General features: G+C 59.1%; 1 protein-coding gene across 7 annotated transcripts; it reads left to right on the top strand.

Moving 5' to 3' along the window:
* Window positions 1–157: 157 nt before the first annotated feature.
* On the top strand, window positions 158–27,884 carry TANGO2 (transport and golgi organization 2 homolog). Of its 7 annotated transcripts, none has more exons than XM_060120775.1 (9): window positions 158–174; window positions 8,478–8,575; window positions 14,444–14,532; window positions 18,467–18,586; window positions 18,980–19,094; window positions 20,047–20,117; window positions 22,319–22,472; window positions 22,843–22,947; window positions 23,437–25,605. In XM_060120775.1, exons 2-9 carry the CDS (start codon window positions 8,520–8,522, stop codon window positions 23,555–23,557), a joined length of 831 nt encoding a protein of 276 aa, XP_059976758.1. In that variant the 5' UTR covers window positions 158–174; window positions 8,478–8,519; the 3' UTR covers window positions 23,558–25,605. The 7 variants fall into 7 exon arrangements, with proteins under 7 accessions (XP_059976758.1, XP_059976757.1, XP_059976756.1 ...); XM_060120774.1 differs by lacking the exon at window positions 158–174 and adding an exon at window positions 27,779–27,884 and having other exon boundaries at window positions 23,437–23,602; XM_060120773.1 differs by lacking the exon at window positions 158–174 and having other exon boundaries at window positions 23,437–23,602; window positions 25,396–25,605.

Raw genomic sequence — 27,884 nt, 5'->3', positions numbered from 1 at the left:
GCGATGGTACGCGCAGCCAACTGTGCTCCGGCTCGCGGCGCGCCGCCCCGCCCCTAGCCACGCTGCCCATTGGGAGCGCGCAGACTGTGTGGGGGCGGGGCCTGGGCGGTGGCGGCGGCGCGCGGGCGCAGCACCCGGAAGTCGGCGGCGGCGGCGGCGGCGGCGGCGGAGGCGGTGAGTACGCGGTGGACTACGGGCGGCGGGTGGCCGGCGGCGGGTGGCCGGCTGCGTTCCCCGCGGTGCTCGGGGCTCGGAGTCGGGAAGCGGGTCTCGGGAAGTGGGGCGCGGAGTCGGAAGCGGCCGTACAGCCCGCCCTGCCTCAGTTTCCCCTTCTCGAGGCGGTGAATGCAAATCCAGCGGCCGGTCCGGGGAGACCAAGCCAACCCCGGCCGAAGGAGCGTTCCTCGCATTCCTGGAAGGCGTTTCCAGTGTCCCCGCCTGGGTGGGGCGTGGGCCCCACAGGCAGGGCCGGTGTCCCTCGGTGGGGCATACTGGCCGGCCGGGAGCTGCGCGGTCAACGCGGGGCGAGGGTGGGCGGGCTACGCGGCTGACGGCCCCAGAGCCCTGAGTCACGCTGCTCCCTCCCTGCGCCCTGCTGCGGGTGACAGCTGATGTCTCTCCGGGGAGGCAGCAAGTGCCAGGTCATCTGTGCGTCTGGACACGGTCTTCCTGGGGTGGCTCAGTACTCAGACCTTCCCCCCAGGGCGTCAGGGGAGGGGACTGGTCAGGGCTGCACGCTGGGCAAGGCCTTGTAGCCTCTGGGCTTTAAGATGCCTTCCCGCCCAGCAGCTACCATGCTCGCCTCTGGGCCACAGATTTGACGTGGGCCTTCTGGCCTTGGACCGGTCCCTGAGGCTCAAGCCCCTGTCTGTCCTCCACTGGGGATGTCACATGGTCAGCCAGGCCTGCCGCTGCCATCCTGCTGCGGACCTGCCCACTGATGTTTTGCTGTTGCTGTTTCCATGCGGCAGCTGTGCAGTAATGGTGCTGTATGGGGCGCCTGCAGCTGGTAGTTCTTGGGAATCGCTTTTTGCTGCTTGTTCCTTAGTCTTCTGGGCACCCTTTCACGGCAAGTGTTTGTTGGCCAGATACCGTTCACAGCAAAGAAAACTCAGGCTGAGGGCCAATGGTGTTCCCAAGGTCAGTAAGAGCCAGGGTTGGCCTCTCCTCCTGAGCCCCTCTCCCAAGAACCTTCCTGTGTCGGGTGACCTTTCGTGTGGGGTGGGGCTGCAGGAGGGTGGCTGTGTTGGCAGGTGGACACAGCAGAGCTTCTGTTCCCCCCTCTCCAGGTTCCCAGGGCTCCCAGTGGGCGGAGCATGTTGCCCTGGTGCTCCCACCCCCTTGGACCCCTGACCATTCACTTCAAAAGCATGTGTCCTGCAGTCCTGTGGCTGTGTGTTACTGGTGTGTCTGCAGAATGTAGGCCCCTCAGACCAGGCCACTAGCTGTCAGCTCTGCCCTGCTGCCCAGCCCCTGAGCCGTATTACTGCCTCACGCTTTCTTTGTGTTTTCATTTCTGGGCTGTCACTTTGATCATGTTTACCCTGGGTGTAGTCACATGTGGTGTTGTGGGGACTTATTCCTGTGCTGGCTGCTGCTCTAGAAGGCGCCTCCCAGTCCCACTCGCCTGTCCGTGGATGCTGCTGCTTCTGAGGATGTCAGTAGCCCAGGGCAGGGAGGTAGGCGGGCTGCTACAAATAGGGCCACACTCGTCACTGACACCCCAGATGTGTGAGGACTGGGTCCATCCTTTGGCAACATGTCAGCCGGTGTTGAGGACAGTTTGTTGGTCTGGACCTTGGGGTTTGGTGATGGGCTCTGAGAGAATGAGGTCACCCCTGGACCACTGAGTTCCCTTTTCAGGGTATTGATGAAGCCTTTTTTTTTTTTCCCTCTCAACTTTTTTTTTTAGGTTGCAGAAATAATGGATACACGCTTAAAAGTAAAGAGGCCAGCCCCCACCTCCTGGTACTCAGGGTGGCTCTGCTGGGTCTTCAGGACCATGCCTACTATAAGTATTTGCTTCCACCCTCTTTCAAGGGGCTGGTGGGAATGCCCCCTTCCTCCCCTATTAACCATGTGAGCTATAGGGGCCGCCATAAGGCCGGGCTGGCCCCCGCCTTGTGGGGAAGCTGTTCCTGCCAGGAGGGGCCGGGTTGCGGAGCATCCAGAGCTCGCCGTGGCTCACTGTATCCCTCATCTGTGTTGCCCTTTTGAACCTTGAAGGGACAATGATACTTGGTATGAGGCTGAATTAGTGCTCCTAAGACATCTTGAAGATCTCAGGAAAGAGTGTCGCCATAGAAAATGTGTCATGGTGAAATGCTACTTATCAGCCAGATGACAGAGCGTAGATTGTGGAGTTCTAGGTCGTGGGCGGGGAGGAGGGCGTGGTGTTTGGGGGGTGGCAGCGGGCTGCTTGGAATGATTAGGATGGCAGGGCTTTCTCAGCGAAGACTCCGAACAGCGACAGTGTGTTCCCATGTGTTTACCTCCTCTGCTGGCAGCCTGGGGGGACGTCACACGGCACTTGTAAAGAGCAGCTCCTGCTGTCCTGCTCTGCCCTGTGCAGGGTGGGTGGGGTGCCCAGCTCCTCTGCTCAAGGGCAGATGGACAGGCTGGCTAGCCTTGACCGCGTTCCTCCACATGTGTGTGGTGCTGGGCATAAGGAGTGGGGCCGCCAACTCTAGGGCTCCGTCACCCCCTGCCCAGAGCCCTAAGGAACAGCCAGAGGAGACTGATTGCTGGGACCCGGGGCCTCACTGTCCCGCTGGCCCAGGCCCCCTTGTTCCTGCTTGCTCGCATGCGTCCCTGCGTTCCTCGCTGCCTCTGGCCAGCGTGCTCCCCTGTCTGACAGAGGGAAGTGCTCTCTGAGGGCACAGGCCCCCACCCCACCCGGCGGTCACCTGAGTGTGTGGGTCCTTGTGCAGAGCTCAGGGCAGCCTGGCCGCTCCATCCTGTTCTGAGGAGCTCTGAGCTGGGACTGGATCCGCCTTGCCCGGTCTCCCGAGAATTGCTCTTCCTGCCTCGCCCCTCAGTGCCCCCCACCCAGAGTAGCAACTCAGAGCCAGCGGGGAAGGAGGGCAGGGTCTGTCCATGTTCTCCTCATGGGCAGCTTTCCAGGTGGATGATCCTGTTTTCCCTACCGGAAGTGTGCAGCGTCCAGCTCCAGGGATGGTGCAGAGTGAGCCCAGCATGCAGCCGCCATCCAGATCAGGGTGTGGACACCGTCACTAGCACCCAGACGTCTCCCTGCAGGTCTCCATTGTCCCCTGGCCAGGTGGCCTGCCCTGCTTCTGTACCCACGCATGAGTCTTGCTTCTTCCTTGCCTTGTACAAGCACCGAGTGGTGTGCTCTGATGGGTGGGGTCCCGCTCTGCCCCATGCTGCTCAGGCAGGTGGACACCGCTATGGACAGACAGCCTGGCTTCCAGCTCCAGGCTGTGGACTTCCTCGTCTGTGTCACTTCATGGACACGGGTGCCCCACAGGGTGCCCCACGGGTGCCCTGATCAGTCGGAGTTTTAGAAGCTTCTGTGAAAAGCCAAGAGGGAGACTCACCTTCCAGATACCACAGCATGTGCTGAAGCTCAGGGGCTGAGGGGCCGAGTGGTGGGGTGTCCAGGGCGTGGCCCAGGTGGTGGCAGACAGCATGCCCGTCTGCTGGGAAGCATGGGGGTCCGTGGCTCACACCTCCCACATAGGCAGACCCTGGATACATCCTAGAACAAAGCCCAAACGCAACCACGCACGGAAATCAAGAGAAAGGGGCTCTTGCTTTGGGATGAGGAGGGCAAGAGCCATGCAGTACAAGTGGGGGGACTTGCTGTGGAAGGACAGATGGGTTCCAATGGAGGCAGCACAGGCAGAGGGATGGGCCACCCCACCCCAATGCCACCGCACTGTGGGACAGAGGCCCTGGATCCTGGCACGGTGTGCCAGTGGCTGCTGGGGGATGCCAGCAGACCACGTGAGCATCTCCTGCCACTGTGGTGAGGGTGGGGGGAGCAGTGGCGGGTACCCTCGTGCTGGACGCCCCTGCGCCAGACATTGGAGGGAGTCGGCCAGGCATGCTCATCTAAGAGCGTCACCCCCTGCCCAGTGATTCCGCCTCCTGGGTGTCTGCCTGGGAGACAGGAAGGCACCTGTCGGGAAGGTCCTCAGCCTGTTTGTAGAACGTGCGTGCCGGGCCCTGCTGTGTTGCTCTGCATGAGTGGAAGCTGGATGGCAAGAGTGGATAGAAGGCACACGTGCCCTGGGCAGCAGCAGGCAGGTGGGGGACGCCGCTACCCCGGGCGTGGGCGAACTGCACGGCCAGGTGGCAAGAAGACAGGGTGGCGGGGTCCTTGCATGTGATGGAGCATACATCTGTGGAGTACGTGGAGCCATGGGCAGGGGCCTTCCTTCGGGGCCTTGCAGTGAGCACAAAATGACATGCCCCCCAACGCTAATGGTGACAAAGATGGCTTCTCTCTGCCACCAGGCCCAGGGACCCACTGCCACGCCACGTGGGCACCCCGGGCATTTGTCAGGATGTTCGGCCATCTCACAGCCTGCATGCTCCAGTCCCGGGAGGCCCCCTCAAGACTGCTGCCCATGAGGCTTCCCCTCAGCCCAGGCCACCGTCTGGAGTCTTCCTTCCGTGGGGGCCCGTCTGAGGCCTGGCTGCACCCCTGTATGCAAGGCAGTTGTAAGGCAGCCCCCCAGCGAGATACACATGGGCACAGTGATTCCAGGACTGTGGCCAGGACGGAGCCGGTTGCCCCACTGTGAGCTTTCCTGGGGGCTGCTCGCACCTGGGGAGGGTCAGCAGGGATGCTCAGGGGCACGCTGGCTTCCAAGCATTTCCATGACATGGCTGGAGCAGCTCGTTTGTGTGCCAGGGGGTGCAGATGGGCAGGTCCAATGCCCGGGGCATCCTGAGAGCATGTACAGGGGTCAGGAGACCCCACGTGTGCCCACACTATCACCCCGAGTGCAGCCAGCAGGCACCCCCATCCCCCAGAGCCCCCGTGTGGCCTCTGGCACCAGCTGAACTCTTGGTGAGAGAGGAGCCTGCCCAGGATGTGCCCGACCTGGGAAGTGGGTCCCCATCTGTCCCTCCCCTGCCCCGTGGCACTGGGGCCTGGCCTCCTCCAGGTCAGTGTGTCACCTGCCCCATTGGGTGGGGGCCCTGCCCGCCTGGCCTGGGTCCCCCACTGCCATCCTGCTTGCCGTGGGGCCAAGCGAGGGGGAGGGAGGGAGCCCCCTCACCTGTAGAGGGCAGGCGTGTGGCATCCGACTGCCATCCGCACACCTGGCAGGGTGTGTGCATCACCTTAGCGGCCTCCACACCCGTTGGGCCGGCACTGCTTCCTGTATCGCTTGAAGCCGCAGGCTTTGCCCACCTCCAGGCGGCGTCCTCCCTGTGGTCGCTGAGGCCCGTGGGTGAAACTCCTCATCAGGCCCCAGGACCTTCCTGCCCACCTCTGGCTCTGCCTCTGCCTCTGCCTCTGGCCACCCGGCCCTCATGGCGGCCCCAGCAGCCAAAGAGCTCTGACGGCGTGTGGACACCCCGGGCTCCAGGTGGAGACAGGCGGGGCGGGGATGGCGTTAGAAAGCCAGCGCGCTTCTGCCCCGGTCGACCCCCCTTCCTCGGCACCTGCCAGCCCAGGTGCTCTTCAGGGTGACTTCCTCCTTACAGGCTTAGGTGTCACCTGGTGAGGAGGAGGGCTGAGTTTACCTGGAGCAGTGGGACCTGTTGAACTGCTCCCCCCACCTCACCTTCCCACTCCATGGCCTTGGAAGCCTTGGGAGCGGAGGGGAGCGTTTCCCAGGAGGGGAGCGTTTCCCAGCAGCGGAGCGCCCCAGGCAGGATACCCCAGTTAGTGCCCCGCTGCAGTGCAGTGGTGGGACAGCAGTGGTGTGTCCAGGGCTTGCTCTGGGAGCCCCGAAAGTCACAGGGGTGTCAGGGAGGACTCGCCAGGCCCCGAAGAGGGTGTTGGAGTTCGGCCTGGGTGGGGGCAGGATGGGAGAAGGGCCCTGCACCCACAGGACCTGCGAAGGAGGGTGCTGGGGGTGGTGGGAGTGAAGCGGGAAGGGGAGGGGCCAGTTGGCAGCGGGCCTGGCTCGAGTGGGGGGTGAGGGATTGGAGAGAAAGGCAGTTCCTGATGGTCTCCTCCCCAGGGGCTGGCTTTCCTCTGGTCCTTCCCTCCCAATGACCGCGTCTTCACTCTTCACTGAGGCCGCAGCCCTGGGTTCCGTGCCCACACTTCTGGCAGCAAGCTGCCCGGAGACCTCTCGGCAGCCTTCCTCTGACCACGGAGCCCTTCTTGCCACCACCTTCTGGAGGGCTTGTCTGCCACCCACCTGGGCCAGCTAGGGTGGCAGGGTGCTGCAGCCGAGTTGGGGGGCTCTGCATCTGGCCTGTGAGCAGCGGTGGCCGGCGACCTCACCCAGTGCCGGTCATGCAGCCTGGGCTGGGCGTGGGGGGGATGGCAGGCATGCTGGCCTCCTTTGATGGCCCAGAGTAGTGTGTTCCTGGTGATGCAGCCCTCTGTCCTGGAGGGGCCGGGGTAGGTGGGATCTCAGCAGGGCTTCTCCCATTGACCTCGGCCAGCCTGGTTGCCACAGATGACACCTTGCCTGGAGCATCCTTGTGTCTGGGAGAGACCAGCCCCCTCAGGGTGGGGGACCTGTGTCTTCTGTGCTGGACTCCGGTCACGTGGCAGGTGCTGGGAGCCCCGCCAGCTACACGGGACAGGTGGGATGACCCGGCCCTGTGACGCCCAGGGTGCTTCCCATCACCCTGCACTGCGTTCTGGGTGGTTCTCATTCTCTGTGCTTAATCTGCTCCAACATTGCCTGCCAAGTCTTAAGTCGTACTTCCTGGGGCTTCTGTTTCTAAAGGATCTTTCTGGTGCTGGGTGGACCCCCCATTTACTCTTTATCATGTCCTTTCCCTGCAGATATTCCTGAGCTCCTTTCTCCTGCACTCAGTGGCTGGTTTTGGGGGCGTGTGGGGACTACTGCTGGTTCTTGCTGTGGTGCTTTGTTTTATGTGGTTCTTTCTATTGTACTTCTTTTTGTTCTTGAAATTATTTGTGAGACTTCTCGGAAGTCTGTGATGAAGAGGAAAACTTTGGTTTGCCTGGTGCCCAGGGGCACTGCCAGTGCAAGCACCCATCAGACCAAGTCCCTGGACCCCTGGTGTGGCCTAGCTCTGCACATGGAGCTTCTCATGGACCACCCCCACTTCTGTGCGCCTCCCCTGCGGTCCTGGTGTGGCTGTGGATACAACCCCCCCACCCTAGGTCCCTGTCCTGGGGCGGCTCTGGGCCGTGTCTTCTGTCTCCCTCACCCCTGAGGCCACCAGAGCCCGGTTTGCCCCATGGGCCAGTGCCCTGAGGCAGGAGCCGCTGCTGTACTCTGCTCTCTTTCCTCTCTGGGTTCCTGTGTTCTCTGAGATGTTGGCTAAATCCTGCACCACCTTGTCAGCTCTTGGTTGCTTTTAATATTTTTCACCTTCTTTCAAGCGTTTGGAGTTGCTTTTACCAGGGAGGTTGGTCCCAACAGTCTGCCTACCAGTATTGGGATCATCAGGCACTCCTGGGATGATGGCCACCAGTGGACACTACCAGGCCGCCCTGGCGGGAACCCAGCCTGTTCCCATCACCTTGGGGAACCCTTCTGCACAGGACCCTTCGGCATCAGCACTGCATGTGGCCCAGCGCCCCTGGTGGGGGGGCAGCGGCTGGCAGCCCATCTCACATGGTGCATGTCCCCTAGCGCCCCGGGCTGCTGCAGATGGTGCTTGTCACCGCGGCAGCGCCTCAGCTGCACAGCCACAAAAATTGGTCCTCTGAGGCTGTCACCACATCTGTGCCTGGAGGAACACAGGGCTGAATCCTGGGGGTCCCTCCAGGGCCCGTGGGGGCTGACAGGGAAAATAGTGGGGTGAACCCTGACCCTGCCACCCGCGCCAGCCAGACCAGTGAGCACGAGTGAGAGGAGGGTGGGATGCCCGAAGGCCTTGTGCGCTGGGCAGCTACTGCATGGCTCTGAGCCACGGTTGTGTCTGTGGTGCTGGCCTTGGGCTCCGGCCCCTCCTCGGCTTCTCTTTGCATGGTGGCCAGAGCCACCACGCCCGCCCACCCACCATGCGATGCTGGCATGGCTTTGAAGCCGGGGTCAGTGTGGTGGGAACATCCTCCTGTGAATCCCAAGGTGGGAAGTTTTCCGTTTCAGACCCCAGAACCAGAAGCAATTGCCAACAATCCAGGGCCAACGAGGTCACAGGCGTCAGGGGAATGTCTGACCAGTGCCCAGGAGTGTGTTTACAGGGATGGGCGAGTGTCAGGGCAGCCGACACGCGGTCTCCTCGTCCAGCGAGGGTCTGGGTGTTGTGAGCCCGTTCCATTTGGGCAAGGGAGCTTTGCAGGTTTGGGAGGCAGTTCTGTCGTCTGCCATTTACTCAACTCATTTTTCCTTCTCCCGCAGACCTCGTTACCCCGTGTGAGCCAAGCCACCCCTTGGGGACCCATGTGCATCATCTTCTTTAAGTTCGATCCTCGCCCCGTTTCCAAAAATGCGTACAGGTAACCCCCTCGTGCTGCGTCTGCTATCCTGCTCGGCCTTGGGAACACGCCATCCTCTGTGCCTGTTTGGGCTCCATGTGCGGGGTCGGGGGCAGAGGCCAGGCCTTGGGACACACTGCCCGGGCCCTGCCCTGCCCTCTCCCACAGTGGCCACTCAGTGTGGGCAGGGACCCTGAGTCGATGTGCAGAGATGCTAAGACTGAGCCGCTGAAGGTGGCCATGTGGGCAGGATGGGGGAATGACGTGGGTACAGCACAGCCCTGCACTCTGACTGGGGATCAGGTGGCAACAGAACAGTGGCAGGGAGCGAGACCTGGCTTGTGGGGCTGGAGCCTGTGGCCAGTGAGCAGTCTGGGTGGTGAGGGCAGAGTGCGGGGGGTGGGTCAGGGAAGCTGGGGGACCAGCTGGAGGAGGCAGGAGGCTGAGGCCAGGGAGGGGCCACACGGTCTGGTTTCCTCTCCTCCCCATGACCCCTGGCTCTGGACGGCGCCCCTCCATTCCCCGGCACCCTGGTGGGAATCCACCGACATTTATCCACATGGAGAATGAGGCTGGGATGTGACCCTCAATCACAGATGAGCCACTAGTGCGACTGCTTAAGAAGTTTACATCATCTCAAGATCTGGAACATTTCAACTGGCTTCTGGGATTCCGTGCTACCTGATGTGTGGCTGAAGTAACTCATTCCAGGCTGGGGAATGGGGAGAAAGGGGTGCCCAGTGTCCCCTTCCTGCAGGGGAGTGGGCAGCAGGGCCATGCTGGGGGCCGGGAGTTGGCCCTGAACAGCCCCCGACAGAGCATGCCGTGTGAGTCGGGGTACAGCCAGGGGACAGAACCCCGGAGCAGTGATTCGAGCAGGGAATGTCTAACTCGTGGAAATATAAACTGTTGTGAGATCGGGGTGCCCGAGGCAGAGCCTGTCCTTCATCCTTGGGCTGAGACCCAGACCTTGTTGGGGGCACAGCCGTGGCATACCGGGCGGCCGGGAGCTCTCTGGGCACTTGCTGGAAGTCTGCCCGCTCTGCTCACGCTGGCTGCTGTTGGGCGCTTGTTGCTGGGGAAGCCGCACCCAGAGCCTGGGAGAGAAGCCTCTCCCCCTGCAGCGTCCCTCCAGCGCCCTCTGCTGACAGAACTGGACCCGCAGCCACTGCAGAGCCCCCAGGAAGGGCGGGAGTGGGGCTGAGGCAACAGGTGGATGGATCACTGGCGCTGTCGCCTCCTGCGCTCTGAGAGTGGCACTCCTTCCTCCTGACAAGTGAGGACACGCGGCCTGATGGCCACCGAGTCCATGGCTGCCTTGGTTCTTACTCACGGATTCAGCCAAGCCCTGAGGTCACCCCTGTTCTCCTGGGAGGGAGAAGGAATGGAAGGGATGGGGAGGGGAGCCTGCGTCCTGCCACGACCTGCCTCTGACAGCTCCAGGGCTGGGACTCGGTCTCAGCATTGATCTCAAATGTTGTCCTAGCCTGATGGCGCTGGAGGTTGAGAGGGACTTCTGGCTCCGGGGTGGGCAGCTCTCACGTGTGATGTGGGACTAGGATGGGAGGAGTGGGGGTGGGGCTGCTGTGGGAGGGACACTGCAGCAGGGCCGTGAGGAGAGCCTGGTGAGCTGACCCTGGGCCCATCGGAGACCAAGGAGGGGCCCCCAGCTCCTGGAGTGGGGGGGGCAGGCTCAGAGCCAGGAGGCCTGGATGTCCTCACCTGGGCTCCCTCCCACCTAAGCTGTCACTGCCCTGGCTGGCAATGCAGCAACTTCTACCCCCACCCCAGTGCCCATCACTGAGTTCACTGCCGGCCCCCCACCCAGTGATGTCAGGAGAAGATTTGTACTTTGTGTGTGTTTGTGGTTAAGTATACATGACATAAATTTACCTTTTTTTTTTTTTTTTTTGGCCGTACGCGGGCCTCTCACTGCTGTGGCCTCGCCCGTTGCGGAGCACAGGCTCCGGACGTGTAGGCTCAGCGGCCATGGCTCACGGGCCCAGCTGCTCCGCGGCACATGGGATCTTCCTGGACTGGGGCACGAACCCGTGTCCCCTGCATCGGCTGGCAGACTCTCAACCACTGCGCCACCAGGGAAGCCCAAATTTACCATTTTTAATCGCAGGGCTCAGCGGCATTAAGCATTCACACTGTCATGTAACCGTCACCAGAACTTTCTCATCTTCCCAAACTGACACTCTGTCCTCAACAAACACTGACTCCCATCCCCCTCCCCAGCCCCTGGCACCCACCCTCCTTCTTTTTGTCTCTATGACCTTGGCTCTTCTAAGTCCCTCATGGAAGTAGCATCATATGTTTTCTTTTTGTGTCTGGCTTTTTTTCACTCAACATAATGTCCTCAAGGTTCATCCACATTGTAACGTGTCAGGATTTCCTTCCTTTTTAAGGCTGAATAATGTTCCTTTGTGTGGATGGACTACGTTTTGCGTCTGCGTCCATCCTGTCAGCGGACACCTGTACTGTTCCCGCTTCTCGGCGGCTGTGGACATTAGTGTACAAGTACCTGTCCCAGCCCTCCTTTCAGTCCTTTTGGGTATATACCCAGAATCAGAAAATCCTGGCTCACACGGAACCGCCAAGTTGATTTCCTCGTGTGTCTTCTGATGGCTGTGCCAGAGGCTCCCTGTAGCGTTGGTCCGTGTCCTCATGTTGGGTGGTGGAGTGGGTCTTTGTGGCGCTTCGTCGTCATGCATCATTGAGACTAGGTCCTCTCCCCACAGCCGGAAAGGCCCAGACCCAGGGCCGCCGTCCACTTGGACACCGCTGCCCACAAAGCCTGTCCGGGGCCTGGGACCCACACAGTCCCCTGCTCCGGCACCTTCGACATCACACCTGTTTTCACCTGTGTTTGTGAGCTAAGGTCACCCGTGTCAGTAATGCTCCAGGGTCAGCTGATTGCAGAAGACTCTTCCATCTGGGTCTGTGGCCATCCCTGCCGTGTGTAAGCATTGATCTACACAGATCACCTCTGCCCTGAAGGACAGAGTGGGACATCCTCACTCTGATGCTGTGGGCGGTGCCGCTCCTGGCTTTGTCCTTTCCAGTCTCACGGGAACCTGTTTTCTGGCCTCCCTAGAATTAGTTCCTGAAAGATGAGGCCAGCCCTGCCAGCCCCACCGTGCCTGTGGGGTTCTTGAAGCCTCTCTCCCCTCCTTGGGCTGCAGCCGATTTAGAGCGTGTGTCCTGTGGGCTATTCAGCCAAGTGCCCTCGTGGGTGTGGGAAGGGAGGGGAGACAGCCCAGTGTGGCCGGGAGTACATGTGAACTGCCTCTGCAGAGCAGCTCCAGGCCTGATGTTGGGCTGGGCCGTGACTGTCATGGACCCCTCATCTGCACCCCACCCCCATGTCACCAGCCCACTGCCCTCCATATTGGGGCGCCCATCCCTCCAGACGTGGCAGCCCTCCCCCATCATATCCCACTGCCATGTCCCCCCAGACACTGCCCAGCATGATCCCCCAGGCGCCCTTGGGTTTGACCTGCCTTCCAGGCTGCATACCTGCCCACCCACAGGTGCTGCGCCCTCCTGGGGTCGCCCCTGGGGGGTCCCGGCCTCTGCACCGCACCCCCCATCACGCCTGAGGTTGCCCAGCACTTGGAACCTCCATATTTTGCCGACACGATGGAAGTTCCAAATCAGGGGACCCCGAGTTCATGGAATGGGGATGTCCTGGGTGGGCCTGACCTCATCGGGGTGGCCTGCAGAGGGACCAGCCCCTCCTCAGGGAGTAAGCTGCTGCCCTTGGAGGGGCCCGTGGCCAGAGCTTGAGGGCAGCCTCCAAGAGGCGAGTGACCTCGGCGCACGGCAGGCGAGACCAGGGCCCCCAGTCACATGGCTTCAAGAAACTGACCCCTGCAACAGCGGAGACGCCGCCGACCAGCACCTGTGTCACCCCGGGGCTGAGCACCTGGCCGAGATGATGGGTGGGCGTTGCTTTAAGCTGCCGCATTTGTGTAGATGTTTGGCTGCATAGAAGACCAGCATACTCCCGTCAGTATGGTGCTGTCATGGCTGTCACGTCACCACCCTCTTTGTCAAAATGTCATTTAGACCCACAGGTTGATGCTTTTACTGGCTCCACCTGGAGGGACTGCTGGGTCAGCTGTTGCCCTTTGGGGTGGCTTCCATGGAGGTCGTCACTACTGGACACTTCACTGGACCCTGGCCTGTGCACCCGTCACTGCTGCCAAACTCCCCCCGGCGGTGTGCAGACCCCTCCCCTGACTGTGCCCAGACCCACCCCTCAAATGGTGACAGACCCTTTCCATGACTGTGCCCAGTGGGACTCGGAAGTGAGGAGTGAGGGGCTTCCTCTCGCTTGGATCCTCCACGTGGTACCATCATGCCCACCAGCAGTTCGGCTAAACAGTGACTCTGATGAAAGCAACCCAGCGCTTCAGGCTCCTAGCGATTAGCAAACATCTCGCTTCTTGTCTACAAATGGGCAGTTGGAGTAAGAGGACAGAGGCACTGCTCTTTCGCTTTGTTCTTTTCCCTAAGTTTTCCTTTCTGGAGTCTTCACAAGAATGGGAACCAGAAGCCACGGCACCGGCCTGGTTTGGGCTCAGCCTCCCGTCCCCTGCGACTGCAGGGGTCAGGCGAGCGGGCAGGTGAGGGGCGCTGGGCACCTGAAGGAGGACGCTTGATCCTGGCACAGGAGCCACTGCACCCTCTGGGGGGCCCAGGCCCCGCAGCCAAGTCTCCCCATGCGGGGAGGGGGGGGCATTGCGCTGTCCTTCTCCTGACTGCTGCTTAGCCAGCTTCTGCCAGGATGGGTCCCGGACTGGGTCCCAGGGGGACAGGGCAGACATGGCAAGGGGCCATGGGGTCCAGGTCAGGGCCTGGCAGCTGGAGCTGCAGAGGATCCTTCTGTGAGCGGCTGCAGCTTGTGTCAGGGACAGTGAACCCCCCGCCCCCTGCACCTGAACCTGGCGCAGCCCTAGAGCCAGCTTTGTGGAGGGACAGCCAGGTCACAGGCTAGACAGGCATCCTGAGGGTGGTGAGGCTTCCAGGGTGGTCCCTGGCAGTGTCAGCGCCTGTGGCCGAGGTGACGTGGGAGGCACAAGTGGGGGGTGACACGTGCACACAGGTGAGAGACTTCCAGGGCCCTGGGGTGCCAGCACTGGTTTTGCCTTCAACTTTGTGAGTGTCTTTGTTAATTCACATTTTACTACAAGCCGATATTCATGAAATCAATGAGTCGATGCAAACAGTACTTCTGAAGACTTCTGAAGATCTAACCCCTGACTCAGCGAACTTGGTTTCAGACCCACTGTGGCCCCAGGTGCCGTGCCCGCCTGCGGTGCTTGGAGGGTCCTTCGGTGGCCACTCTTAGACCCCGGGGTCTTCGGGACCCTGTGGGGTGACCCTGCCCACTCAGTCGCCGTCTGTGTTCATAGTTATTTTAAATGGCGGAGCTGACCGAAAACTTCGTTTTCTTACCTCAAAACCAGGGCCCTGAAAACATCGATGTCTTTGCTAATTGCCAAAGAAATACTTGTTTGATTCATAATACAAAACACTAGTGAAACACAGAAAAGTCCTCACTCGCTCCCTCCCAAAGACACCCCAAAGCGCGGGATGGAGCAGCCCTTGGAGTCCCTGAGCGCTGGTGGGAGGCTTACAGGGTGTCCCTCAGGGGAGGGACCGAAAGGCAGGAAGACACGCCCGCCCAGCGCCCTGTTCCGAGTGGCGGAGCAAGCAGGGCTGAGCCGGCAGCCACCCATCTCCTCCTCCCAGTGGGTTCCCGTCCTCTCTGGGACTTGCCCAGGTTGCTGCCTACCAAGGTGCTTTGTCTTGGTAACGAGAGGAAACACGTGACTCTTCCACATTCACGCGAGATGCTCAGCCGTGCTCTCTCCTCAGGCTCATCCTGGCCGCCAACAGGGACGAGTTCTACCACCGGCCTTCCAGGGCTGCAGACTTCTGGGGGAACAACAACGAGGTCCTCAGCGGTGAGTGTCCCCGCTGTCCACCCAGCACTGTCCACTCAGCTTCACGTGCCCGGATCCCCGGGGGAAGCAGCTGGAAGGTGGGGGTTGTATTTGGATCCACCATCCGCTGCGGTTGGTCTCGTGTGAGGCATGATTTCAGACCGGTCACCTCGGAGCATCATGGTTATGCGTGCACGCGTGTGTGTGTACATGCATGTGTATGTGCATGTTCTGTTAGACACATGCACCCCTTGCCCCAGGGAGAGTGGCCTGAGTTTGGGGAGCAGAGGCCCGGCTGGCAGGGCTGGGGGAGCCGATGGGGAGCCCATGGGGTGGAGTGGAGGTGACCGCACCCTGCCTGCCCTGCCGGTGGCTTCCGCGGGCCCCTTGGAGGGAGCAGCTCCTATTCCTGCAGGCAGGGGCCACTCGGAGGACGTGCAGACAGGTGTCGGCCGGGCCAGGGACCCTCTGCCTGCGGAGCCTGGAAGCTCGTCTGGAGCATCCACGAAGGCCTCCAGTGTGGACTGGGGTCGGGCAGTGGTGCTGCGTGGGAGGAGGATGGGAGTGGGGAGACCAAAGTGGGGGTCTGAAAGGAGGTGGGGAGAGCTGTGAGCGGGGCCCTCAGGGTGGGAGTGCAGGAGGGTGGGAGTGCAGGAGGATGAGGCTGGGTCTCGGCCTCACCAGAAGCTGCTCAGGAGACCTTGGATACCTGCTTGCTCGGGAGTGCGGGGTGGGGCTGGCGGGGAGGCCCCCGCTGCCTGAGCTCTGGGCACAGCGGTCATGTGTGTGGGGACTTCAGCCAGGATGGCCATGGCTCCCCCAGAGGTCCAGTGGCAGGCCTGCTGGGCCACGGGAGGGGGTCCTAGGGGAGCCTGTGGGCATGGCCAGGACCATCCTGGGCTAGGACGGAACAAAGGGATCGTGGGGAGAGGGCAGGCTGTGTGTGTCACTGCTGCAGGGCACACATGGGAGGCTGAAGTGGGGGCTGCTCAGGACGGGTGAGGTGAAGGGTGAGGAGCTGATCCTTCGGGAGGGAGGCAGGAGGCACTGCTGGGGCACTTTGTCGATGAAGACATGGAGGCTCAGACGAAGGGTGAGCCTGCCTGGGCCCCTTGGCTGTCCTGGCCCCTGGGCTCCACGCTTCCTGCCCTGGTCAGTGCCCATCCCGCTGGGGAGCCCCAGCCACTCAAGTCCTTCACCCTTTGCAGTGGTTTGGAGGCGGCCCCTGGCGCGTTGATACGCGTCCTGCCAAGCGGGAGGGTGGCCCTGCTGCACCGCAGTGCTGGGTGGGCCCGTGGCCACCACGCCTGGCTCAGGCCTGGGAGACCCCAAGGTCCACCCCCTCCCTCTGTCTGGCGTCGCCCAGCGTGCACAGAATTGTAGCAGCAGCGTCAGCATTGCTGGGGACTTGTTAGGCGTTCAGGAACCTCTGGGTTCTGTTTCTTCAAGTCCTCCATCTCCTGCTGTCTCTCCTCAGCCCCCCCAGTCACACGTGTGTCAGTTTATCTGAAGTGATCAGTGCCCTTCGGTTATGCTTGGTTCACTTAAAAGCCCTCTGTTGTCCCTGCTCCTTTTTAGGTAGTTTCTATCGCCATATCCTTTACTCACGTTCACTAACCTTTTCTTCTTTAGTGTCTAACCTGCTTCTAATCCCATTCTGCATATTTTTCATCTCACACACTGTAGTTTTCATCTCCAGAAATTCCACCGTGGTATCTTCCTTGTCTGGACTGTGTTGTTTGGCCAGATGTGGAAGCTTCATTCACTTTCTAGTTGTTGGTTTGTCAGAGGCCTCTGTGCTCTGGATGTGGATCCTTTGCTGGATAATTGTGTCACTGCCTCATTTTCTTCATGATGTCCTTTGGTGAGCAGAATATTTTATTTTAATGAAGTGCTGTTTATCTTCTGTTTTGTGACTTGTTCTTTTTGTGTTTTACCCACAAAGTCTTTGCCTATCGTGAGGTCGTAAAGATATTTTCCTCTGTGTGCTTCTGGAAGCCTCCTGATTTGGGTTTATGCTTAGGTCTGTGATGTATCTCAAATTAAACTTTGCGTGCGGTGCAAAGCAGGGACTGAGCCACGCCCACCTCTCCGGCTGTCCCCACAGCACCAACCAGTGGGCCTCCTCTGGCCTGTGCATGACTACGACAAACTGGCTGAAAGTCAGTTGATCACATCCGTGTGGGGCCGTTGTGGACTCTTGTGTCCCACTGACATGGCTCGAGTGCTGCAGCCTCTGAGCAAGTCTGGGAACCAGCTGAGGTGAGCCCTGTGGCTTTGCTGCTTGTTGGGACTGCTGTGGACGTCCTGAACTTCAGGGCCAGCTTATGAATTTCTATAAACACCAGCCCACAGGGTCTTCACTAGGATCATGTCACCCTCTTGGTCATTTGGGGAGAACTGTCATCCTTTTTCTGTTTTGTTTTATTATTTTTTTATTGAAGTACAATTGATTTACAAGTTTGTCTTAATTTCTGCTGTTCAGCACAGTGATTCAGTTATACATACATATGTGTATATTCTTTTCCATTAAGGTTCATTATAGGATATTGAATATAGTTCCCTGTGCTGTACGGTAGGACCTTGTTGTTTATCCATCCTATATGTAATAGTTTGTATCTGCTAATCCCAAACTCCCACTCCATCCCTCCCCTCCCCCCCTTGGCATCCACAAGTCTGTTCTCTATGTCTATGAGTCTGTTTCATAGATATGTTCATTTGTGTCATATTTCAGATGACACATACAAGTGATATCATATTATATTTGTCTTTCTCTTTCTGACTTATTTTACTTGGTACAATAATTTCCATCCATGTTGCTGCAAATGACATTATTTTATTGTTTTTTTTATAGCTGAGTAATATTCCATTGTATATATGTACTACATCTTCTTTATCCATTCATCTGTCAGTGGACATTTAGGTTGTTTCTATGTCGTGGCCATTGTGAATAGTGCTGCTATGAACATTGGGGTGCATATATCTTTTCGAATTAGTTTTCTCTGGGTATACGCCTAGGAGTGTGATTGCAGGATCATATGGTAGCTCTATTTTTAGTTTTTTCAGGAACCTCCATACTGTTCTTCACGGTGGCTTCACCAATTTACATTCCCACCAACAGTGTAGGAGGCTCCCTTTTCTCCATACTCTGGGAGAACTGTCCTCTTAACCATGTGAGCTTCCCGGGCAAGGAACAAGACTCCTCCTTTAACTAGGTCTGCCTGACGTCCATCCCTCAGCACACACGTCTTTCCTGTAACGTTTTCCTAAGTGTTTTGAAAATCTTTCAGTGCTGTTGTAAATGATTAATTGAATTTTCATTTTCCAGTTCTTGCCAAGTATTCACTTACTCCAGTAGGTTTTTTTTGTAGATCCTTTTGGATCTTCTTCACATACGATCCTATCTTGTACAAATAAGGACAGTTTTGCTTCTTTCAGATCTTTGCAGCTTTTAGTTCTTCTACTATTATAACTTATTACTGTTATAATAATAATATGTTAATGACTTAGCTATTTTCACTCCAGTTGTCAAGTGAAATGCCCCTCTGGCCTGGGAAGACACTCTCCTGGGGCTGTAGTGGCCTTGCTGGCCCTGCGGCGGGGCCCACAGTTATGGAGGGTTGCAGCCTGCGGGGCTCCTAGTGAAGGGCCCGCCGAGGGCTGGGTCCTGCCTAGGGAGGACAGCCAGTGTCCCTATACCTGATCGGGATGCGGGGCTGGGGCCTGGCGCGATTTCTGCGATGGAGCTGGTGCTGTGCCCCCAGCCTGATGCCCACCCAGGCACCAGGATGTGTTGTGCAGGGGCTGGGGGTTCCCAGGGGTATCAGGTGTTGTCCCGGGAGAGGGTCTCTCCCACATACCCATGGTCCCCAGGGGCTGCCTCAGACTGCGGTGTTCCAGCCCCCGTTTCACCACAAGGGCTGCTGGGCTGGTGGTGACACAGTTGTTGCCGCAGGGCTGGACATGGAGGAAGGCAAGGAAGGCGGCACGTGGCTGGGCATCAACACGCGGGGCAAGCTGGCGGCACTTACCAACTACCTGCAGCCACGGCTGGACCGGGACGCCCGGGGCCGAGGTACGGGGCGGGGGGCGGGGCTTCCTGGGCACCTGGAGGGATGGGAGGAGTGACGAAAGGAGGGGCCCTGAAGCCCCCTGGCTGGCAACGCCGGGAGCCACCCTCGGCCTGGCCATATGGCTCCCACTTGTGGCCATGGCATGGCTCCCGACTGCCGTGTTGTCACTGCCCATCTGGTGGACATATACTGTCCCCACTGAAGATGTTTCCCTTCGTGCTGGACTTCCACGTCGGGGCACAACAGGAAAAATTTTCAAAATCAGAGTTCTTGGTGCCGACCTCCTTGGCTGCCGGGTCGCTGAGGTGTGGCTGTCCCGTGGGGGACCGTCAGTCTCCCCAGGAGAGGGGCTCAGTCCTACCGCCCCGGCCATGGGTGTGTGTCCCCTGATGCAGGTGAACTCGTGGCTCAGTTTCTGACCTCAGACATGGATAGCTTGTCCTACCTGAAGAAGGTCTCCGCAGAGGGCCACCTGTACAACGGCTTCAACCTCATAGCGGCCGACCTAAGGTGGGTCTACCGGCTGGGGACGCAGCCCCCAGGTGCCGCACAGGGCCGGGTTGCAGGCTTGGCAGGCAGCGGGAGCCGGGGCATCTGTGGCAGCTTCTCTGGGGACATTCCACCTGGTGGGCTCAGGGAGCGTCCCAAGGGCCGAGCCCCTCCCAGATCCACTGTCCTGGGGACTCAGGGATCCAAGCTGGGGCAGTGTGAGGGCCGCCAGCTCCTGCTGTGGGAGCTGGAGTAGGGCCGGGGGTGCACGCGGGCCAGATCGGGCCCTCCGTCTCGTCTCCTCCCCGCTTCTGTGGCTGAGGAGCCCGTTTTTGAGCCATACCTCACTTGCCCTGTGGTCTGGTGGCAGAGGTGCCCCGGTGGAGAAGGCGGTGCAGGCACAGCTGGGTACAGAGACCCTGGGCCCCATGGTGGTCGGGCACTGCCGAGTGCTGGGCAGAGTGGGTGGCAAGGCTCACGTCGGGTTCTGCAAGGGGCTCGGCAGACGGCTCCTGGGGCAATGACGCTGTCCATGCCACCCATGGGCCCTGTCGCCAGAGGATATGGTGGCCGGGAGCTTTCTCCGCCCGGGGTGGGGCAGACCAGCTGGGAGCAGGGCAGGAGCAGGGGCAGAGGGGCCTGTCCTAGAGGCGGGAGGAGCAGGTCCCCCAGGGAGGGGCAGGCCCTCGAGTCTAGGGCGCCTGCGCTGGCTGTGAGATTCAGGAGTCAGGTTGCTGGGACTCTGCAGGAGGCTGGGGCCACGTGGGGAAGTGGCAGTTGGGGTGTGGCCAGGCCCATGTTGGCACACACACAGATGCTGGGCAGGGTGGGGGGCAGATAGCTCAGCAACAGCGGTGCCTGCACGGATGGTGCCACCCGAATGCTGGGGCCCGGGCTGTGGGGCTTGCCAGGCAGCGAGGGTTGGGGACGCCCTGTGGCTCCTGTCTGACCCTGTCTCCCCTCTGGTCCGCAGCACAGAGAAGGGAGATGTCATTTGCTACTATGGAAACCGGGGGGAGCGTGAGCCTGTTGCCCTGGCACCAGGTGAGGCTGCTCTGGCGGGTGGCACAGGGTGGGGCTGCTCCTGTGGGGACCCCAGTACTTTCAGGGACCGGGTCCCTGCTGATTTCCCTCCTGGTGCTGTTTTTCGGCCGTTCGTGTACCTTGTGCCCAGTAGTGGCCATGGCCTCACCCGGTCCACATGAGGCTGCACACAGGTTAGGTTGCCTTCCCCCTGTACCGAGTCCCTGGCTGTCTGGAGAGAATTGGAAGCTAAAAGGCACAAAAGGACGCAGAGACCTTCCCCCGCAATTCTGTGGCCTTTGTGGAAGCATCTGGAAACCACCCCATGATGCCCTCAACTGTGACTAGAGATGCTTCTTTTCTGCTAAATTGCTGCTTAGAAGGAATTCTTTTGAACTCCATCCTATTTCATCCCTGAGCCAGCCGCGCCTGATCCATGTCCCTTAAAAAAATAAACAATAGCTCCATTGAGACATAACCGCGTGTCATACAGTTCACTCATTAGAGTGTGCCTTCAGGTGTTTTACTCTATCTACAAAGTGGTGCAACCATCACCAAAATCTAACTCCAGAACATTTTCATCACCTCACCAAGAAACCACACCCACTGGCACTGTCCCCGGCCCCTAGAAACCACTAGTCTCCTTTCTGTCTCTGTGGATTTGCCTATCCTGCACATTTTACATAAACAGATGCAGACAATATGTGGCCTTTTGTGTCTGGTTTCTTTCCCTTTGTGTAATGTTTTCAAGGTTCATCCATGCTGTAGCGTGAGTGAGGGCTCCATTCCTTTTTATGGCTGAATAATATTCCATCGTGTGGATTTTCTGCCTTTTGTTTATCCATTATCCACTGAAGGACACTTGGTTGTATCCACCTTTTGGCTATTGTGGAAAATGCTGCTGTGAACGTTTGTTATGTTTTTGTGGGGAAACGTTTTCATTTCTCTTGTGTGTGGACCTAGGAGTGGAGTTGCTGGATCATAAGGTAACCGTTTAACCTTTTGAGGAATTGCCAGACTGTTTTCCAAAGCAGCTGTACCATTTTATTTTCCCAGCAGCAACTTATGAGGTTCCAGTCTCTCCCCATCCTCGCCAAGACTTGTCACTGTCTGACTTTTTGATTGCAGCTGTCCTGGGGTATGATGCGGTCTCACTGTGGCCTTGATTTGCATTTCCCTGATGGTTAATGACGTTGAGCAGCTTTTCATGTGCTTGTTGGTCATTTGTGTATCTTGTTTGGAGAAATGTCTATTCAAGTCCTATGCTTGTTTTTAAATTGGGTTGTCTTTTTGTTATTGAATTGTAAGAATTGTTTTATATATTCTAAATACAAGTCTCTCATCAGTTACATGATTTGCAAATATTTTCTCCCATCCTGTGGGTTTTCCCGCTTTCTCGTTGGTCTCTTTTGAAGTACATCATTTTAAATTTTGATGAAGTCCAGTTTTATGGGGGTTTTTTGTTGTTGCTCATGCTTTTGGTGTCACATCTAGGAAGTCATTTCCTAATCTGAGGTTGTGTAGCTTTTCCCCTATTTGGTTTTAGCTCTCATGTTCAGGTCTTTGAGACGTTTTCAATGGACTCTTGTGTGTGGTGCGCAGTGGGGGTCCTGCTCTGTTCTTTGCATGTGGCTGCCAGGTGCCTGATGGATACAGTGTGGTGATGCCGTGGCTGGCGATGTGACTATGGGCCCCACAGTGCCAAGTGGCAGTGGTCGTGTCAGAGTTGGCCCAGAGTCCGGGAGCAGCAGAGGGTAGTGGCTCTCTGTCCTTGGTGCATCTTTTCAGGCCGCATGGCTCTGGGTTGGCTGCCCCTGCTGCCTCTTTTGAGAAGAGGCTCTGGGGGCCTTTCCACCTTGAGACTGGGACTCTTCTTGAGAACTTGTCCTGAGAAACTTGCTCTAAGCCCCTACAGCGCCCCCAGCCAGGGACCTGGCCTACGCCTCGGGCCGGCCAAGGTCAGCGGGCTCCCTGACCCCGGCTGACCCCGGTGGGCCGCCTCCTGGCCTCAGGCTGTGGTGCTCCCAGCCTTGACCTTCTCAGGTGGACCCCCACGTCGGGCTCCCCCACTTATGGACGGACCTTCCTCTGCTGTTGATTCCGATCACCCACCCCCAAGGCCTGGCGAGTTCCTGGACGCATGTAGAGAAGGGGCGGGTGGGTGGAGTTCCAGCCAGAGTCCCCCCCACCTCCCACGCTGGCCGAGCCAACCCCTCCTGCAGGGACCTACGGGCTAAGCAACGCGCTGCTGGAGACGCCCTGGAGGAAGCTGTGCTTCGGAAAGCGGCTCTTCCTGGAGGCCGTGGAGCGGGCCCAGGCGCTCCCCAAGGACGCCCTGGCCGCCCAGCTTCTGGACGTGCTCAACAACGAAGAGGCGTGAGTGCTGTGCCCCACACACACACACACACACACACGCCCCCCCCCCCCCCCAGCTCTGAGAGGTGGCTACTGTCCTTCCACAGGGCCTGCACGGCTCTGACCGGACAGAGCCCATGAGCTCGTGTCCCTGGGCCTTGGGAAGCTCCTGGTGGCCCCAGCACAGGGACTGGCCCCCACAATGGAGCCCTGAGTTAAAGGCTAGATGGAGGTTCGAGGCCTTGACCTGGAAAGTGCCCGGAACAACCCTTGTGGTTCCCCCAGCCCCTCTCTGAGGCTGGTGGGCTCCTCAGGCGCTGCAGGGCTGTGGCTGAGCGTTGGCGGGGATAGGTTTGGGGCGGCCAGTGGTGACCCCTCCTCTGTCCTTCAGGCAGCTGCCAGACCCAGCCATTGAGGACCAGGGCAGGGAGTACGTGCAGCCCATACTTAGCAAGTACGCAGCTGTGTGTGTGCGCTGCCCGGACTACGGCACCAGGTACGACGGATGGGCCGCTGGTGCGCCCTCCTGTCCCTGGAGGAGCCCATCTTCCCCAGCTCCTCCCCACCTCCACCCTGTCTAGAAGCCATTGCAGGTGTCTGGGCAGTCCCCGGTGGTGGTGCTGGGAGCCCTGGGGGTTCTGAGCAGGGAGGTGCCTGGTCAGCCCAGGGCCTACCCTGCTGAGAGTGGTGGGCGATCAGGGCTCATGCTGCAGAGGGTGGGCAGGGCGGCCTGGGGGTGTTTCAGAGGGGAGGTGATAGGACTTGTGGGCAGGGGCCTGCAGGACCTGCGGCTCAAGGCCCTGATGCCTCACAGGGGATCCTCTGCTCGCCGAGACAGAGGCTGCTGCTCTTTGTGACCCATCTCGAGCCAGGCCAGTGCCCAGCAAGGCCCCTCGCACCTCTGGTCTGATCCATTTGGGGCTCTGACTGGCGTGCAGGGGTCCAGGGGCAGCGGGCTGAACGCAGGCCCCATGCTCTCTTTCAGAACCAACACGGTCATCCTTGTGGATGCAGATGGGCACGTGACCTTCACAGAGCGAAGCATGCTGGGCACGGACCCCTCTTGCTGGGAGACCAGCACCCACGAGTTCAGGCTGCAGAGCTAACCCCCACCCGGGTGTGGCCGGGGCTCCCGGGAGGCCCTGTCACAGGTACTGCCTGTGACTCGGCCAGCGTCCCCCAGGGCCAGAGCCCTCTGATGTGTGTGAACTGTTTGCATCCCCATGTCAAGCTCGGGGTCCAGCCTTATGACAGAGGCCCATGGCCAGGTGTACGGCAGGCCCAGGTGTGCTGTGCCTCCCCCGGCCCATGCACAGAAGCTCACACAAGGCACACGTGACACCCATCATGCATGCGCGCACACGTTACAGGCAGTAGACGTGTACACACGTGCTCAGACACACACACGCTCCAGGCATGCACCCCCCATGCGAGCCAGACACGCAGAGCTGTGCCTCTCAACACCCACACGTGCTTCTGGCCAGTGAGTCTTGCTGTGATCCCAACAACAAGAGTGGATGTCTGTTTCAAAGCGGCCCCTCCTCTCCTGGGCGTAGCCAGTTCCTGACCACCAGCCCTGCTCTTGGAGAGGACACAGGCCACATTTGAATGAGGAAAACCTCCTCCATAGCAGAGGCACAGGCCGCTGGGTGGGTCCGGTGGTTCTGTGGGTGCCGAGGGGTCCTGTGCATGGAGCTATCCTGTGAGGGAGCATCCATATGCAATGGGCCGCCTCAGCAGGCTCTCAGGCCTCCACCTGTGCAGGGGGATCATGGGTTCCGGGCAGGCCCATCTCAGGGAGGGGACACAGTTGCCCCTGCCATTTCCCTTCTCCTAGGGAGTTAAACTTCATAATAAGACTCTGTACTTAAATGTGAGACGCTGATAATAAAACTCTGAGGCCGTGGTGAGCCAGTGCATTCCAGGCCCTTGACTCTGTGACAGGATGACCAGAGCTGCTGTCCGGGAGCCCCCAGGAGCTCCTGGGGCCCAGACCCCGGTGCAGGGCTCTTCCACATTTCCCTTTTGCTCATGGCCTCCTGAGCACTGTGACGGAAGCCAGGAGTTCATCCGGGTGCAGGTGGGAGCCCCGGGGAGCCGTGCACACGGGCTGGACCGTGGAGGCCAGGGGATGGCAGGAAGGGCTGGGCTTCAGGTAACAGAGCAGGTGGAGTCTGTCCTACCCCAGGGCCCTTGTTTTGGGCAAGCACCTGGAGCTCCTGTCCCCAGCTGGGGCCGGGCATTCGGGGGTCCTGTGTCCAATGCTGACACTCAGGCTTCCCTCCGCCTCGGCGGTCGACCCAACTTGGTCTTCTCAGTGCAGTGACAGCTCGGGTGGGCTGTAGACCTTGATTGGGCCCAACCTGCCTCTCCATCCCTTCTCCCTTCCTGCTCACCACCCCACAGCCAGGCATGAAGGGGCTCCCAGTATGATGCAGCCTGTGCCCCCCACCCACGTGTCCAGCTGAGCCATGGCTAGCCAGGCTCCCAGCTCTGGCACTGCCAACACCCTCTGTCTGCTTTAGCAGGCCACCCCGCACCATGGAATGGACCAGGTCCCCACACCAGCGCCTGCCCTGGCCAGGCAGGTCTGCCCTCGTGGGGCGCCGCTGGACTGGGTACAAAGCCATCTGAAGAGCCTTTCAGATGTTTGCCGCTGCCCCAGGGACGGGCCTGCACAGGAAAAGCTTCCCCACACTTGTCATGGTCCCCTCTGCCCCTGCCTGCCCTGGGCTCCCTGGCAGCTTGGAGCCCCTGAGGAAGGGGCAGCCCAAGACTTGTTTCTATTGTTATGGGCTGAGTTGTGTGCCCTCCAAAAGATAGGTTGGACCCCAGCAACCAATACCTCAGAATGTGATCTTGTTAGGGTCTTTCCACAGGTAATCAATCAAATGGGATCGTTAGGGTGGCCGTAATCCAATATGAGTGGTGTCCTTATAAAAAGGGGGAAACGTGGACACAGGGACAGACAGGCACCCAGGCAGACGTCTGTGAAGACTGGAGCTGGGCTGCCTCACGCCAAGGAACCCCAGAAGCTGGGAGAGAGGCCAGGACACGTCCTCCCCTGGAGCCCTCAGAGGGAGCAGGGCCCTGTGACACCCTGCTCTCAGACGTCCAGCCTCCAGAACTGTGAGAATAAATTTCTGTTGTTTAAGCCCCTCACTTGTCGTACTTTGTTATGGCAGCCCAAGCAAGATTAAAAAATTGTGACCTTGCTTTACACACAAGGAAACTGAGGCTTGGGGAGACACAGTAACAGCCCCTCAGTCCCCAGGTGGGTGGGGAGGCAGAGCCACGAGGCCAGGAGGGAAGAGGATGAGGGCGAGGTGGTCCTCAGGGTCCTGCCACACCTGGCTCACCCTGCTGCCTGGCACCCCTGCCTTCGCCTCACTTGCCCTGGCTCTTGCCACTGCTCCTGCTCCAGGGCCTTTGCTCTTGCTGTCCCCTCTGCCTGAAGGGCTCCTTCCCCAGACACCCAAACCGCACTCCCCCTCGTGTCCCACAGGTCTTTGCTGAAGTCCCGGGCAGTCGACCTGTCTAAGGCAGTCTTCCCTCCCTTGGTCCCTGCTCTGCATTGCTCTGTAACAGAAAGCGCTGTCTGATGTGCTGTGCATTTTGATTGACTGTTTCTTCTGTGTCTTCCTGTCGGAACAAGAGCTCCAGGAAGTCGGGACCTTTCCTCTCTTGTCTACCCCTGTATCCTGATGCCCAGGCCAGGTAGATGTTAGAGCTGAGGATGACAGTGCTGGCCCTTCCCAGGCCCCATTGGCTCAGGCCAGTGTCTGGAAGTGAGGTCGGTGCTGTAGGTGGGTTTGGGACCCTGGGAAGCTGTCTCCTAGAATTGCTTTTGACATGCCCAGAAAGGCCTCTGTACTTGTCACCAGATGCATCTGATCCCTGAGTCCCCAACATGGGTCTCTTCTCCTGGGCAGAGACTCTGCCCCTTCCCAGATGAGCTGCTTCTGTTCTCCGGCTCCAGGATAGCCAAGCGGAGGTGTGCAGGCACAGAGGCTGGAGGCGTGGAGCTGAGCGAGGCAGAGGCATGTCTACGAGCACACATGGCCAGCCTAGGGACACAGGAGACCCTGGGTCTAATCCCATGCGGGCCTGGGCTCCTGGCCTTCTGCCCACAGAGACCGCCCCCCCATCATCCCATCTTTTGGTCTCATCTGCCAGCAGATGGCATCATCCACGCTCTCCAGAGGGAAAGGTTTCCTCCCCCAGCTTGGGCTGGAGTTCCAACTTCCAGGTGTTGATCTTTGTGACTCCAAGGCTGGAGCCAGGTGGGGATGGTGGGGAGGTCCCGTGGTAAGGTCCTTGTCCATCACCCAGTTGGTGCCAGGCCGAGTGGAAGTTGGCTGTAGTGTGCAGGGCTGTTTCAGGTCTGACTGGGGTAGGCAGGGTCCCCACCTCACCAAGCAACAAAGCGTGGCGAGGTGGCTAGTTGGAGGGTGGTGTGCTGAGGGTTCCCATGGGTTCTGACTGCACTGGACAAAGTCAGCAGCTGGCTGAGTCCAGGAGCCAGACCCTTACAGGGCTCGGTGTCCACTGGGGTTCCTGGTGCTGTCCCCTGGCGCAGCCTGACAAGCAGAGGGGCAGGCAGGGAGGGAAGGGCCTGGGTAGGCCTCCAGCTTAGTCACCTGCAGCACCCCTGCCCCACTTTTTTGTAGGAAATGATTTCAACTTGCCACAAACTTGAAAAAAATAGAACAAAGAATCCAATATCCTTTGCACAATTCCTCCCGACTGTAACTTTACCTAACCACAGTAAACTGTATTACAACCATGAAATTAGCATCGACCTTTTCTGAATTTTACCAACTGTCCTGCTAATAACCCTTGTCTGAGTTCAGACCCCTCATCCCACTTAGTTGTCTCTCCTTCAGTCCAAGACAGCTCCTCAGTCTGTCTTTGACTTGAACAATCCTGACACTTTCTGAAAAGCACTGGCCCGTTTTTTGGGTAGAAGGGCCCTCCTATGGGTTTGCTGGATCCTTCTTCACGATTACATTCAGGTTTTGCCTTTGGGGCTTTAATGTGGATATATGTCCCTCTCAGGAAGCCGTCCATACGTCCCTTTACTGGTGCTTTTTTCATTTTTAATCGAGGCATCATTAACACACAAAGCAACACACGACTTTCAAGTGCATCCTCTGATGTTGGTCGTGTGCACCTTAGGTCACCTGGTGAAGGGGTCTCCCAGGTTATTTCTTGAAAAATCACTGTATTCACTTTGCCGTTAGTGAGAGTCTGGGGCGGGTGGGAACTCTGCAACTCTGCCAAACTGACAACCCCCGTCTGTTTCTCATTCTTTGCCCTCTGTCTAGCACCCCTGGCTTTTGTCTGCAGCAGCCACCGTGCCGGCTGCAGACGGGAGAGCGTGTTCCCGGCGTTCCTGGGAATTCCCGCCTCAGCAAGAGCGGTCCCTGCTCC

Source organism: Lagenorhynchus albirostris, chromosome 14, assembly GCF_949774975.1.
Source record: "Lagenorhynchus albirostris chromosome 14, mLagAlb1.1, whole genome shotgun sequence".
Classification (NCBI taxonomy): Eukaryota; Metazoa; Chordata; class Mammalia; order Artiodactyla; family Delphinidae; genus Lagenorhynchus; species Lagenorhynchus albirostris.
Note: the sequence above shows the minus strand (reverse complement) of the source record. Positions and strands in the feature narration are given on the sequence as shown.